This window comes from Hyalella azteca, unplaced genomic scaffold, assembly GCF_000764305.2.
Source record: "Hyalella azteca isolate HAZT.00-mixed unplaced genomic scaffold, Hazt_2.0.2 contig6408, whole genome shotgun sequence".
Lineage (NCBI taxonomy): Eukaryota > Metazoa > Arthropoda > Malacostraca > Amphipoda > Hyalellidae > Hyalella > Hyalella azteca.
The window spans coordinates 117221-133796 of record NW_025936571.1 but is presented as its reverse complement, the minus strand read 5'-3'; the positions used below and the strand labels follow the sequence as shown (position 1 = coordinate 133796).

The 16576-nt window shown below is 39.3% G+C and overlaps 1 protein-coding gene across 1 annotated transcript; it reads right to left on the bottom strand.

Annotated features, from left to right (window-relative positions):
• Positions 1-253: 253 nt before the first annotated feature.
• On the bottom strand, positions 254-15667 carry LOC108682950. The gene is made up of 8 exons (XM_018172217.2): positions 15577-15667; positions 7955-8027; positions 6771-6898; positions 6004-6048; positions 3256-3435; positions 2444-2641; positions 1630-1775; positions 254-969 (listed from the first exon to the last, which is right to left on the bottom strand). The coding sequence occupies exons 1-8, from the start codon at positions 15578-15580 to the stop codon at positions 907-909; spliced, it is 837 nt and encodes a 278-aa protein (XP_018027706.1). The 5' UTR covers positions 15581-15667; the 3' UTR covers positions 254-906.
• Positions 15668-16576: the final 909 nt, after the last annotated feature.

Sequence of the window (16576 nt, the reverse complement as noted above, 5' to 3'; positions counted from 1 at the left end):
ACATACAAACGAACATAATTGCGCAGCATGCAAGAACCACACCTCAGTTCAAGGTACGTACGTAGTGGGCGGAACTCCTCGATCACACTTCACCGAGTGAAAACAAATAAAACTTTACCAGCGCCATCGCAGTGTATGACATTACGCAGCCGAGTGGCACAGAAACAAGATTCACACAGAACTTTAAAATTCTGCTGAATTTAGTCAAAATATCTTTGAAATCAGTTAGGGCAATTAAAAATTTTTGAAAAGGTAAATTTTAATATGGGACTCCCCTTCCCCCCCACCCATCAACAGGGCGGCATAATGAACTCTTCTGAAAAGATAGGTGATTGATAGCTTCCATCAGATATTGTAAATGTCGTTAGCATCATAAGATACATTAACTATGAGAGGGTATTTTGATCGTATAAAAGTATTAATGAAAAGGAGCTACAATGTAAAATGTGTTACAGTTGAAAAAACGCTAACGTTGGAAAGGCGATTATACCTGAAGAGACATTGACATGACAAGGTGTTACAAAATTCGTTATCGCTGTCAATACCAAAATGTTTGTAAGACAACTTAGTTAGAAATTAGTATTTGGTAATAAATGAGGTGTTTACTAATCATTAACCTAATTGACAACGAAAAATTTACTAACGAACTTTAAGGCAAGATTCATTATGCACTAATCTACAACTAAACATTAAGTAACAACGAGAAATTCGTGATTTTCTGTGTGATATTATTCAATTTGCTAGAGTATAATTTATTTTTCTAAATTGTAGTATTGATAACGTCCTTTCAGCCGCTGAGTCGAGTACTGCAGCCAGCTTTGGAGCCGTTTTTACTGTAGTGCTGTTGGTGATGCTTTTGCTGCAACAATTATTTTACTCGGAAGAAAGTGTGAATATTGAAAACATTCAAACGTTCAACTTCCACTGGCCACAGGCTCCCCAGCCGGTACAGTAGCCCACGTGAGTCACCTGAACATCGAAACATATAGCATAAAAAATAAAGTTCCAGTCGAGTAATGATTTAACTACGTTGAAAATTAAACCTATGAGAAAATTTAACGATTCTACTAAAATGAGGCAAACCAATATTGAAACAATGCAATATCGAGGAAAAACTATTAAATTTAGAGACCAAGCTCAACAAGTTATTTCCCTCATGGTCCGACTGATCTGTTTCAAAAATTAACTCCGAAAAGGTAAAAAATCAAAGATTCATGAACAATCACTCTTGCAACGATAAAATAAATAATTTTAATTAGTTTAATTAATATAATAAATAAAATATTTATTAATAAATTAAATGAGAAAGGAAAATTTTGGATAACTAAAATATAGGAACCCATTTAAAGAATTTTAGAAAATTTTGGATAACTAAAATGTAGGTACCCATTTAAAAAAGTTTTAGAAAACTTTGGATAACTAAAATGTAGGTACCTACCCATTTAAAAATTGTAGAAAATTTTCGATAACTGAAATGTAGGTACCAATTTAAAAATTTTTAGAAAATTTTGGATAACTAAAATGTAGGTACCCATTTAAAAAGTTTTAGAAAATTTTTGATAACTAATATGTAGGAACCCATTAAAAAAATTATAGAAAACTTTGGATAATTAAAACGTAGGTACTCACCTTAAAGGGTTCTGGGTCCTGCCACTCCATGAACGGCTCTGACTCGCCAGCCCGCCCCACTCTCACATGCCCACCTCGCAGGTTCACCCAGTAGGTTTTCTCTCCACAACACTCATCCGGAGTCTCAACTTTCACCACCGTTGTCTCTGGAAAAATAATTTAATACCGTGTCTTTCCAGTTTTACGAAGCACAACGATGCAAATTTTCGCACATTTTTTAAAAAGGGGAATCGTCATTGCCGTCACCATCAATCTCAATCCCCACACTTGCTCTTTATAATGGTGCTGGGCTGGTTCCTCCGACTACATCTCTTCCAATTCGCTCCTCATTATAACGCAGGCTATAATGTTATCACTATCTCTCTGCATCCTTGCTCTCTCTAATGGCGCTGCGATGGTCCTCATTACCAGCTCTTCTCCATCAGCTTTTCCACCATCGCCTCACATTATCTTGAGTGGCACCCGCATCCTCTCTCATTCTTGCACATCTTCATTAATGGAGCTGCGATGTGTCTTTTAACCAACCATACTCCATTTCGCCTTGATCTTGATTTGTCTCCCTTGAAACCATCATATCACCAACCATGTGTCCCATGCAACCATCATCTCACATGCAACCATCATCTCACATGCAACCATCATCTCTCCATCATCTCCCATGCAACCATAATCTCCCATGCAACCATAATCTTCCATGCAACCATAATCTCACATGCAACCATCATCTCACATGCATCCATCATCTCCCATACAACCATAATCTCCTAACCAACCACCGTTACTCCCGTCACTCGTGAAGGCCATCCCCCCTTACCTTTGCTCTTCCTGATGGCGCTGTGCTGGTTCTCCCAGCCCCCGATGAAGACCTCGTACATGAGCGGCGTCTCGGCAGGGGCGGTGGTGAAGCCTAGATGAGCGTCGTGGTCGCACGCCACACTGAAGGTGAAGGTGTCGCCGTAGAGCGGCTCGAAGTTGTACTGCAACTTGTTCTCCGTAGCTGCCGCACGTTCGTCTGTACAGAGACGAGAAAATTGTGATAAGACAAGGGGAAGTGAAGAGGTTATGCAGCGTAAAATCATGGAGTGGACGGAGGGTGTCGAGACGTAAAATCATGGAGTGAACGAGAGGCTATGCTATGTAATGTGAGAAGAAATGTTTTGTTATGTATGGTCAATGTGAAGTGGTAAAGTTATGTAGTGTAATGTCAAGGGGCAAAGGATTTCAGTGCAACATGAAGTGGTAGTGGATAGGGAAAGCATAGTATCATGGGGGAAGAGGAAAGGATATGCAATGCCATGTAATGGACTAATGGATAGATAATGCGGTGTTATGTCATGGGGAAAGGAAGGGTTATGCAGTGCCATGTTATGGACTAATGGATAGGTAATGCGGTGTTATGTCATGGGGAGAGGAAGGGTTATGCAGGATAATGCCTATTGGATAATTAATGCAAAGTGAGAGGAAAGGTTATTGCAATGAAATGTCGGGTGGGATTGAAGAAGTTATACATTGTAATATCAACATGTAGTAGAGAGGAAATGTCACATAACTACTGCAGTTACACGTAAACCATTGAAGATGCCTCCACCCAAAATCTGAACCTAGAACAGTCAAAAAGTAACATACGGAAAAATATAAAGTCGCCCGTTGCTCCATGGCCCGTGGAGAAGCCGAAGTGCGACGTGGCCACGGGTTCGGGCAGGACCGCGGACATGAAGGGCTCGTACTCGCCGCCACGACCGACGCGGACTTCATCGTGGTCCGTCGCCACCCAGAACTCGCGGAACTCCGACGCACTGATGATGCCTGACGTGCTCTCCTTAGCGATGTTGTTCCCTGCAATGCATTTGAATTATTATTATTATATGTTCCCTGCAATGCATGCATGTTGCAGGGAACATATTATTATATGTTCCCTGCATTATATGTTCCCTGCATTATATGTTCCCTGAATTATATGTTCCCTGCAATGCATGCATGTTGCAGGGAACATANCATCGGCTGTCATGAACCTGTTCACATACATCGGCTGTCATGAACCTGTTCACATACATCGGCTGTCATGAACCTGTTCACATACATCGGCTGTCATGAACCTGTTCACATACATCGGCTGTCATGAACCTGTTCACATACATCGGCTGTCATGAACCTGTTCACATACATCGGCTGTCATGAACCTGTTCACATACATCGGCTGTCATGAACCTGTTCACATACATCGGCTGTCATGAACCTGTTCACATACATCGGCTGTCATGAACCTGTTCACATACATCGGCTGTCATGAACCTGTTCACATACATCGGCTGTCATGAACCTGTTCACATACATCGGCTGTCATGAACCTGTTCACATACATCGGCTGTCATGAACCTGTTCACATACATCGGCTGTCATGAACCTGTTCACATACATCGGCTGTCATGAACCTGTTCACATACATCGGCTGTCATGAAAATATCGGCTGATATGCAGGCTTGGTCCTGAATTGCAGGTGTGTTAGATGCTGGGAAATCAAGACGGTGATGAACGGTGGGATTTTAGGACGGAAGGAGGTATGCGAGGAGATTCAAGAGGTATGCGAGGAGTTTTTAAGATTCCCATAACTGGACAAGAAGTATGCGAGGTATTGTCCAGAAATAGGAAACTACCCCCAGCAAGTGACAAGCAACAGCATCTTGCATCAGCTGGCCAGCTGGCACAAAGGAGGGCAAATAGACGGAACACGTCCAACGTTACATCCGGGACCCGAGGGCGGGGTGACCTGCCTAGCGACGACTCGGAGACGGAGAACGACGAAGGCGGCGCATCAGCGTGACCTGGGACTAGGAAGTCCCGAACTTACCATAAGGTCACAAGAAGATTCACGAGGAATGCGTAGGTGAGCCAATCACAGAGATTGCCGAGAAAATTACAGTGGGAGGCGAATTGAGGTGAGGTAATTAAGAGGTTATGAATGACTATGATAATTAGTGAAGAATATTTAAAAAATATTGAAAGGTATTATAAGAAATTGGTATCAATATCATGTTTATTCGTAGGAAATCTACGAGATAAAGTCTCACCTGAGCGTCTTGCCGTGGAAAGGTCTGAACCTGTACTGCTTCTCGTCTCCGGTCTTGTGGATAGGCGTCTCGCCTGCAAGATTTTCAAGCTATTAAAATCACTTTAATTATATGAATAATAATGTTAATAATGATAATTATATGAATATCAATATGTTAATTATGCGAGACGTGTCAATAATACAAAAAATATAACTCAGTACTCACTGCAGTGAGTGACAGTGAGCGCATTTTCTCGTCGACAAAAACGTAGTCACGGACAGACAGACAGACGGACATGACGAGCACAATAGCGCCTTTATTCCATAAATCAGAAAATGCGCTAAAAAAGGCTCAAGCAAGTAGAATAAGTTTCAGGCCCTTTCAAGGTTTCAGAAGCTTATTTACAAATGCAGTACAATGAAGTCTGATAATAAATCGTAACATTAGCCGATCCAATACTTAACGGTGTCAGAAAAACTTATTCACTTTGTTCTTAGAGGTCATTTGTGTAGTCTTTGAAAACAATTATTAATTCTGAACAAATGTCAAATCAAAATCATCAAACTTGAATAATAAAAAATCCTTAGAAAGATCGATAGTTCCAAGTGGAACTAAATTTACGCTGGACATGACACGATTTTCATCAACATTGGCAAACACAAGGGACTATTTTCGTCAACATTGAAAATGTTACGACCGCACTTTTTATTCTGCACTAAAAATAATATTTTATATACTTTTTGATGATACAAATCATTGAGACATTGTAACTCTTATGCACGATACATTTTTTATTGAAATTGAAAAAGTCTGAACAGTCGGGCCATGTTTCTAAGAAGCACTCCCTGTAGAAGTGGAAGGTACCAGTAGCACCATAAGAAGCACTCACTGTAGAAGTGGAAGGTACCAGTAGCTGTACCAGTAGCACCTTAAGAAGTACTCACTGTAGAAGTGGAAGGTACCGGTAGCACCATAAGTAGCACTCACTGTAGAAGTGGAAGGTACCAGTAGCACCTTAAGAAGTACTCACTGTAGAAGTGGAAGGTACCGGTAGCACCGTAAGAAAAACTCACTGTAGAAGTGGAAGGTACCGGTAGCACCGTAAGAAAAACTCACTGTAGAAGTGGAAGGTACCAGTAGCACCATAAGAAACACTCACTGTAGAAGTGGAAGGTACCGGTAGCACCGTACCCAGTAGAGTACCCGAAGTGAGTGCTACACACGAGTTCAGGGAGCTCAGCCTGCAGGAAGGGGTCGGAGTCGCCCCCCTTGCCCACGCTCACGGCCTTCCCCACGCGCGTCACCCAAAATTCACGAAATTCACCATCGTTCAAAATCTCGGGAGTGTCGACTTTAGCCAAATCTTCTCCTGAAATAACAGGTTTATACAGTTTTTTTCGCGTACTATCAAAATAAACCTAGGTTATAATATAACAAATGTTGAAAAGAAATCAAAGGTGGAACACAAAATAATTTATTGCTGTTTAAGTGAAGAATAATATTCAATAATATCATGAATATTTTTGATACGCGACAAGAGATGTCTTTTTTTACAATAATTACCTAAAACGAAAGTCCGTATTCCTAATAATACTAATAATAATACAAAATACATTGGGTTCAGTGATTTGTTAGCACATCAGGGTTTAGACTTTGAGATTATTTCGTTTAGATTATCGAGAGGTTACGATTAAAATGCCGGATATAATTGATAAAAGAAAAAAATACTTTTAGTCTAGGACAATAAAAACTTTTAGTTCAGAACAATACTTACAGACACCAGACTTCACATTTCAATATAACATAAAAATCAATGTAGTGAACCGAATTAAAAAGTTTAACATATATGAATTATTTTAGTACAGTTAAATTAGACGAAGAAATATCACCTGCATTGGAGCGGTATAAAAATCAATGTTGTGTACCGAATTAAAAAGTATCACATATATGAATTATTTTATTTCAGTTGAATTAGACGAAGAAATGTCACCTTTATTGAAGCGGGATAAAAATAAATGTTATGAACCGAATTAAAAATTATCCCCTATGTCAATTATTCTAGTCCAGTTAAATTCGACGAAGAAATATCACCTTTATTGAAGCGGATGGCGGAAGCCTCTCCCGACCAGGCCCCGATGAAGACCTCGAACATGGGCTCGCTCTCCGCGGTGCCTCGAGTGAAGGCCAAGTGGCAGTCGTGCGCTGCCTTCACCGAGAACCTTACAAAGAATTTTGTATTATGTCGGGTCATAATATTTTAGTAAAATTTGCACTTACTCATATTTAGAATAAATATAAATATCCCGGAGCCTTTCTTAGAAGGCATGAAGTAAAGTGTGACATATGACCTTAACTTTTCCTTAGAGAACGTTCATTTGAGGTTGGAAGAAAACAAAACGTGGACATTTGTGATCAACAACAACGAAATCTTCTAATTTATTAACAGAAATAATTGTAAAAATTGCAACTTGACTGCAGTGTACTAGATCGTTTGTTTCCGGTATCAGCGAAATCATTGATCAGACTTCGAATGATTGTATAACATATCTCGGGAAACTTCACGGCTATATTATAGAGCAAAATGTCTGAGACTCGCTTGCCCTCACGCAACCCTGAACTTGTGGATCTCAGCCGCTCAATGAAACACATTATTTTCAGCCAACAAGAAATTTACAATGTACTTACTATAAATATTAATTAGCTTGTTTACTAATGCGGTAAAATGCCTAAATAAATTTATATAATCAAGAAGTACGAAGTAACAGTTGGAATCAACGGGACTACTACATCCCAATCTACCACAGCCTGAAGGAAATTATTATTACAAATAAGAGCTGAGTAATACATATGTAATAAATAATACAGTGGGAAAACTTTAGCAAAGAATGTTGGCAAAATAAAGCAATGCTAATATGCAAACGAAATATCTTTTTTCATTAATTATATAGAAACTGTAATAAACTCGCTCGTAATTGGGACCAGAAGTCTCACATTATGCATGAATGATTGTCCTAGGATATGGAATTTCAACCACATCTTATGTGGAACTATCAACAGTAACGAACATAAATAAATCAGCACTGTTTAATTCCTGATTTTTTTTTTCTCAGAGCAGCTCATTATAAACTTCCGATTTCGCTCCAGCTGGTTTATGACAGATTTTTCTAATTCCTATTGCTGCTTCAGATGTAAGAAACATTTTTTATAGCTCGAGCCGATTATTTTTTTTATTTCTAATGCTATTATTAATAGTTGCAAAGTAATTTAAGACTCACCTCAAGGTGTTGCCAAACAAGGGAAGGAATTTGTACGACTTCTCATCGCCAGTCTCGTACTCCAAGACCTCTCCTGCCGAAAAAATTCGGTAAATAATATTGTGTTAGGTAAAGAAATATTCGTAGTTCTTTAATTTTAGACAATCGAAAATATATTTAAAACTTTGAAATTTGAAAACTGGATACAAAAATTTAAATTTTGAAACAAATTTTATGCGAACGTGAAAGAAAAATTCGTTGCCCTTTTGGTGTTAGACAATCGAAAAGATGTTTAAAAATTTGAAATTTGAAAAACTGGATACAAAAATTAAAATTTTGAAACAAATCTAATAGAAGGATGCGAGGTTAATACATCAGTATGTAGTTTTTGACTAACTGCATGATCGAAATTTTTTCTTCTGGCTTTCGATAATTTAAAACAATTTCTTATGAATCGTGCTCAGTCTTTTATTCCATTTCTCACTTTTCCCAATATCAGTCATGAGATCAATTATAAACTAATTCATGAGGTGTTGCGTATGTAGCTGTTAATAGGATATTTCCTCCAGTACGTATACAATTTTCCGCCATATTCGCCTTGAAAGAAGTCCATGGCCTTACGCTTCCATATAAGGAGACTGGAAACCTCGTACCTGATCGAAATTAGCGAGACTAATATATAGCAGGCACCGAGCGATTTTAACGTGATATGAGTTAGTCTCCGCAGAATTATAGCTTCACTATTGTTTCAATAAAAGGATTTCAAATATCCACCTCGAGTGATACGCATGCAATCAACTGATAATATAATATCAGATAGTATCAATGCTAGTTCTCTTGGCACGTTGATTGTGACCAACCATGCAGCAAAAGAACAAACGGTATGTACGTATACGCTTAATTTGTTCGTTTTCATTATGCTAGCGAAATAGTAACGCACAATTACGGCATACATGATCTGGATAATAACAACAATTCAAGTTTTCAGTATTAAATTTGAATACTGACTTTGAATTATTCTAGTTTTCAATAGAATAATTCAAAATACAAAAGGGGATGTTTCATTTACTTCATTTTTAAAAAATTCCTAATAGGAAATATATTACGAATACAGATGTTAAGACCATCATTTGAATGCAAAAATGTTTCAGGCCAACTGAGAACTGACATGAAGGAGCTGTAAACTTTCTTCGTGACTCGTAAACACAAAATACAACGGGAAACGTTGGTCGTGCGAAACCGAAAAAAACGAAGACTTGAAATGAAAAACTAAACTCGAAGGCTAAGCACCGCTCCAGGCCAGTTCCCGCTTTCCAACACAGCAATCCGTATTGCTAATCCGATTGAAAAACATGCCTGGTTTGCAGGTATTTCAATCAAAATTCTTGACAAACATGGAAAACACTTTTTTTGCAACAACTCGCTTGGAAATTTACCAAATTGTGTGGGAAATTTCAATGAGTAGTCAGAGTAGCTTGCGTTTTAAATTTCAGATATATATTTTTGAAGAACTTACAATTAAAATGACAAGAATTTTAATTGCCAATTGATAATATGATGAAAAATTATAAAATTTCAACGCCTTTCTATGACGTCACTATGCGCTCATGCGCGTGACGTCACATGGGTCGCAGGAAATGCGTAAGAATCCAGGCACGCGTGTTGAAGCAAGGATTGCGTCATAATCACGTAATACTTTATTATATTGAGCTACGTCGATCAGGGCTAGACGCTCGCATTTCTACTGACGCACCGCTCATGAAATGAATTCAAAATAGTTTCTGGGGAGCGCTGACATTTGAATGTGATTACCCAACATGAGATAACCCTAATCCGACCATACAAATAAGATACCGACTGTGGGGACTCAAGCATAACAGCAAAGCTGGCAGCAAACCTAACAGCAAAGCTGGCAGCAATCCTAACAGCAAAGCTGGCAGCAATCCTAACAGCAAAGCTGGCTCTAACCTAACAGCAAAGCTGGCTCTAACCTAACAGCAAAGCTGGCTCTAACCTAACAGCAAAGCTGGCTCTAAGCTAACAGCAAAGCTGGCTCTAAGCTAACAGCAAAGCTGGCTCTAACCTAACAGCAAAGCTAACAGCAAACCTAACAGCAAAGCCAGCAGCGAGCCAGACAAGGCGTTGCAGCGTCGCTCGCCACATACGGAGGATGATGTCAGCCTCAGCCATGCCGGTGGGTGGCTGACGCTTGCTGCGTCGGGAATGCTGCGGGGTGAGTGGGGTGCGGGATGGTTGAAACAAAAGTTGAAGAATGGATGAAATTATGTGATGAAAGGGATAGACTTGTAAGGATTTGGGAGGAACTATGAAAAAGGGGACGAAAAATCGAAAAAAATTCTTCCAGGTGATGATATTACAAGGTGATGAATGAAATAAGAACAAGTTGAAGAGTGACGTAAGTTTCAACTATATAGCGATACGAGCGAGGTCACGGATGTTTCTGCGAGGCCCTGTATTAGTTAGTGTTGCGGTGCCCTGCATGGTGCTGCGGGGCCCTCTATGGTGCTGCGGGGCCCTTGCTGAATGATGATGCAAGGCGCTGAATGATGATGCAAGGCGCTGAATGATGATGCAAGGCGCTGAATGATGATGCAATTGGCGCTGAATGATGATGCAAGGCGCTGAATGATGATGCAAGGCGCTGAATGATGATGCAATTGGCGCTGAATGATGATGCAAGGCACTGAATGATGATGCAAGGCGCTGAATGATGCAAGCGCTGAATGGTGATGCAAGGCGCTGGCAGATGCCACATGGCAGGTGCCATATGGCAGATGCCACATGCTCCATCTCACCCATCACGTGAGCCTCGCGGTAGCAGGACGGGTACAGACTACCACAATTTATTTATGGCCACTCTTAATTAACATTTCTACAGCGCCATGAGATTATCATCGTAAGATTCCTCAGTCTCTTAAAAGACAAATGGCGAGAAAGTTCGTGGAAATAACCTCATGAATAATTTTGATGCTTGGTGAACCACCGACTCAGCCAGAGATTGCAAAGAAGATTGACTGTGAGTAAAGTAAATAAAGACTGTCGTAAGCGTAAGCCAAGGTGACTCATTAGGAGCTTTATTCAACAAGAACGTAACATCCTGGAACAAAATTACATTACAGTCAAAATAGTTGTTGTGGACCACCAGGTTCGCATGAACTGTTGTCATGAATAAAAGTCTTTTCTGGTCAAGATATACTTAAAATCCAACACCACAACACAAATATAAAATTGGGCAAGGTTACAAAGTGCACAGAGACAATCTGGAACAAGACATATACAGGCCGAATAGAGGGATCCTTACTTTCCGCTCTCTAAAATCCGAATGAATCCGTTCGTACGACGCCAGTCAGCAAAGCTACGATTCTTTCTAAAACAATCTTACAACTTTTACATCCTAATTAAAATATATCTTTTTCCTATACACTATACATCAATATATTACACATTATTGATCCTTAATACCTAGCCCTCTACATAGTAGCACGACAACGTGAAGGGAATATATTCATATGTGAATATCTTACGCATACAGAAACTGATTACAGAATACTTACAAGGAGAAGTACGTAGTTCTGGGTCCTGAACGTACAAGAGCCGAGCCAATTCTAATAATAATCATTAGCTCTAAAACGAAGTAACTTACTCGTAGGAACTATAATACGGAATACTGTGTACATGCTCGCGCGACAATAAATTTCACGACAATGACTGGCACCATTAGTGTTATTGAATCGATTTATTCAATAATTCATTCTGACGCTTCGCGAGGCATTCGTAATGATATATTATATTGCACCTCGTTATCCGAGTCACGAATATGTGATTACTTTGGTTTCGTTGGGTTATTCAAAACACACACAAGCCTACAGAGCCGATAAAATAAATTTGAAACAAAATTTTCATCTACAAAAATAATAAACTCAACAAAAATTAGCGACGATGGATCGGATTAAATTGCCAAAAATTTTAATGATACATAAAAATACGGACAAAATATTGGAAAGAATGTGGGGAAATACGACAACAAATCACTACGATGCGGGCAATGTTCTGTAATGCGATGAATAGGAATCGTATAGGTGAACTGAAAATGGAGGTGGAGTTATAAACTTGACTGCTTGCCAGGCCACGTCTTGTCTATTTGCCTGATCGCTGCCTTCAAGCACCGAACAAGTAATAATAATGACGAGTAAAAATTCCTGAAACTGTTCACTAGACCGGGGCTAGCAAGCGTCTAAATATACGACCGAGTCGCCACGCCCCGACTCTGGTAAACAGCGGCGGTTTATAGGAGGCCAATAATAGAACAACGACATCTATATGTTATAGCGTCAATTATAAATAGAATTTAATAGCGTAGATAATATTCAGTTATAAAAATATGTGTGAATATAAGCGTAACAAAAAAAAAAAACAGAGACACGTTTATCAAGAATGCTAGCAATAGTATTGCCTTCTACTAGTTAATTGTCGCTCATTTATAAGTGATCAACCGTTAACATATAGAAGTGAATTAGTTGGCGAAATTTTGCGAATGTTATGCCTTTCTGAACCATGTTGCCCGGGCTGTCAACTACAGACAATTGGTCACCCGAATCAATCCTTTACTTACCAATAAAAGTAAATATTTAGCTAGAGGCTAGGGTAATTATAGTGGTTTCTGAGATGCCATCGAATTATGGTCGTTATTCGATGGCATATCAAGCATCTGCTCAACCCTCCATTCATGAATATTAATTGGAAATTTTTGCAGGGTTGATGGATTAATCTACCGTAGTTCTAAAATGCCATACTATCAATTTTTCTCGGCTTCTTAAGAAATGCTTTGATTCTTAATTCTCTGGGATCCGATAAATTTCGTTATAGATGAAAGAGAAAGATACACCGAGACACTATGTGTGGTGTATAGTGTATATTCAGCTGCCTGCCAGAGCGACGACCGGGCGTGAACGTCAAGGTCACGGTTAAAACCTGCGAATATTCCCGAGGTAACTGAAAACTGGTCATGGGTTACTAGCTGGTATTCCTTCTATTCGTCATGCAATGCCGGCCCCAGTATTGAAGCTTTGTCTCGGTATCCAGGCAGTTGAGCCTTTATTATAGAAGAATTTTTTGTACAATGTTTGTCATTAACTTGATCGTACGGTAACATCGACTTCGTGAAGTCTCTCCAGCTACGAAGAGTTTGGGTATGAATAGCATTGACATCGGCTGACATATCCGAAGATATAAAGAAAATAGAAGCGTAATTTCCATTCAGACATGAAACTCAACACCTGATACTTAGTTGACAAGTAGAGCAGTTAGGGTTCTGATTAGGTAAGACTGTATACTGGGAAAATGTGTTTATTTCAATTGTCATTGCAGACACAGCATGAGTCGTTAAAAACGACTAACCAATGAGTCAGTGTCACGTTGAAAAAACAGTGACGCCGGCGACCATGACTGCATGGGTGGGAATGGCTTTTTCTAGTCAATGAGTCAGATAGTGCGTCTATAACGAAGGCTCGAGTCAGATAGTGCGCCTATAACGAAGGCTCGGGTCATATATGGTGTGCCTATAACGGCCGGAGGCTCGAGTCGGATAGTGCGCCTATAACGAAGGCTCGAGTCAGATATATAGTGCGCCTATAACGAAGGCTCGAGTCAGATAGTTTGCCCATAACGAAGGCTCGAGTCAGAAAGAGCGCCTATAACGAAGGCTCGAGTCGGAAAGTCAGACAAATAATTGAAAATTTAGTCATTTGCAACTAATCATTTGGGGTGACTGGAGAATTAGAGAGTCGGGGAGAATGGGTGACTCGGGGAGTGGCTAAGCCCATCAATCGCTTATTGAAAGAATGGGTCAGCGAAAGATTGGGTCAGCGAAAGATTGGGTCAGCGAAAGATTGGGTCAGCGAAAGAAAGATTGGGTCAGCGAAAGAAAGATTGGGTCAGCGAAAGATTGGGTCAGCGAAAGATTGGGTCAGCGAAAGAAAGATTGGGTCAGCGAAATCGAAAGATTGGGTCAACGAAAGATTGGGTCAACGAAAGATTGGGTCAACGAAAGATTGGGTCAACGAATGATTGGGCCAGCGAAAGATCGAGCCTACGAAAGATCGAGCCTCCGAAAGAAGCTATTGACGTTTCAATGTCTTAAATGATAGGTCAACAAGTGATCGAAACAAAGTTAAAGGAAGACCTAACGAGCTCATGAGTCAACAATGCCGTGTGCCTAAAGAGTTTATTCTTATTCCAAGCACAACAATCGACACAACCAAACACAGCAGCAGCAGCAGCGATTGCCGCAACAATTGAGGCAGCAGCAGCTGCAACAGACGCTTCCTGCTGCGGATCATATAACCGACGGTTATAACTATACTTGTTAATCTGTATAGTGGAATACCATTCTATTTACAAGCTAAATATTGGCACTGTGTTATCTATAGAAATAATATCTTGTTTAATAGAGTCGTTTGATAGCGCAGGGATACACAATAGTACAAGATTTCTTCAATTGGAGCTGCGTCCTTGAAGAGAAAAAAAAATTATCTTGTAAGAATATTTTTAGACTGGGTTACGAGCGCTCGAGAAGTTCAATCAATGAATTTTTTCTTACAATTATTCTCTATTGAAAGAAATCATTTGCATCTCGCATAGGTAAATGCCATTAGGCGGTACACAATTTAAAATCCAACACTTGCCGTTTAAGACTATTTAGGAAATTCTTATCTTAACTTCGTTAAAACTGTTTCGCGTATCCTTTGATCAACTGGAATTATTATACCTTTCGTCAGCTGAAAAGTGAAATTGCCGACCAATTTTTAACTCAAATATAAATATCGAGTATCAGCTATTGTCTTCCTTGGTTTTAGCGCATTCAAAACAGAAGGAAAAAAAAACAATTGTCAGTCAATCGAGACAGACGATAAAAAAATGCAAGCTTTTGCTCAGCTTGAACCAAGCGCTTGCAGTTGCCCACAATCTCAGACCACGACTCTCCCCACCTCCCTGTGCATGTGGGAGGCGAGAAGGTCAATAAGGTACGAACTAAAATCACGTACATGTCTCCTAGTCTAAAGTCGTTGAAATTCAGGATATTCAGACTGATTGTCAGTAGTTTATTCTGGTTCAACTAATTGTCCAAGCATTTGAAACAATGACCAGCTTTTTTTCTGAACTACTGCATTGTGTAAATGTGAATTCGCATGCGTGAAAAACGAAAATGACTGTCGGCTAATCAACATCGAGTATCAATATTATCAAATAGTGCGAATTAAATTAAAATAGGCCCTTGGTCTTAGTTTCAAAAAATTTCAGCATGCATGTATACTCAAATTATTGGAGACACTTTGACACTGGGACTTTTGGAACAAATGCTAAGGGCGGTCAGCAAATGAAGTTCGGCCCTCTTATACGATTACTAAAATGTAAAATTTTAGTAATTAATCAGAAGGTGCAATGGTTTTTCCATTAAATTTATCATAAAAAGCAGACAAATTTTCTCTGACAGCCAAAATTGTCAGGACAGAGTATAATACTATAATTAAAACCGGAATTAATGATAAACGTAGCTACAAAGAAACACAGGTTACCTGCTATGATCACCAAATTTTTCATAGAATTCATAATCATTTTCTTACCCATGATTGCGACTACAAGAAGATATTGCAGGAGCAGAGCACAGACACACACACTCCCTCTCAGTGGCGACTCAATAGAGACTGAAGAGCTCGGGATCCCGGCTATATATACCAACCGCTGGGCGGGTCGCACTTTTGATCCTAACAAAAAATTACTTAATGTTATAACAATACGACTCATTCAATAGTGTGGGCAAGCCTAGGTTTTTTTTTTAAATTTTGACCAGTAATTGCCAATTTGTTTCAAATAATCTTACTGATGAAAGCAGCGTTATAGCTGAGATCGAGGCAGTATTTGATAAAATGTAGAGTAGAGAAAAAAAATTTCTCCAGAGAAATGTAGAGAGTTAACCGGAAAAATTTTAGACAGAATTAATGTTGCACGAGTGAATTAATTATACCGCATGGAGGCATGGGCTCGCTTGGGCTTCAATTTCAAATCCTGGCATGGACGCTTTGGCATTAATTTTAAATTACGGGAAAATTTTTAAACAGAAATCAAGAGACTGTGAAAAAAGAAATCAAGAAATCAAGAGATGTCAATGTGTATATTATCACTTAAGAATTCATAAATTAAATAATTATTCCTAAGTAATATCAAAAACGCAGTACGCATACGATTAAGAAATCTACGATTCAGCAGTACACCTTTGGATCATCATGGCCTTGTTACTAAAATTTTAATTGACAAAATTGCGCCAAAAATTAAATATAATATCTACAGACATTAGTTTTAATTTTCAGTAATTTTAACATCATAATCACGCCTTTGGTCACGGCATCGCACACGGAAAATCCGAATATTTCGTGTACCAATGAACGGTACGATCACGCGCATGGCCACGTAAGTTTTGGCACCAGACTTGCAATGTGACGTCATCATCTCGCCAAAGCGAGGTACCCACATCTCCTCTGTGTCAGTAGACGTGAATTGTACTTGTGATATGCTCGTGCATCAAGCATCCTTCAAAAGAGATGCACTAAATAATATTTTCGGGAC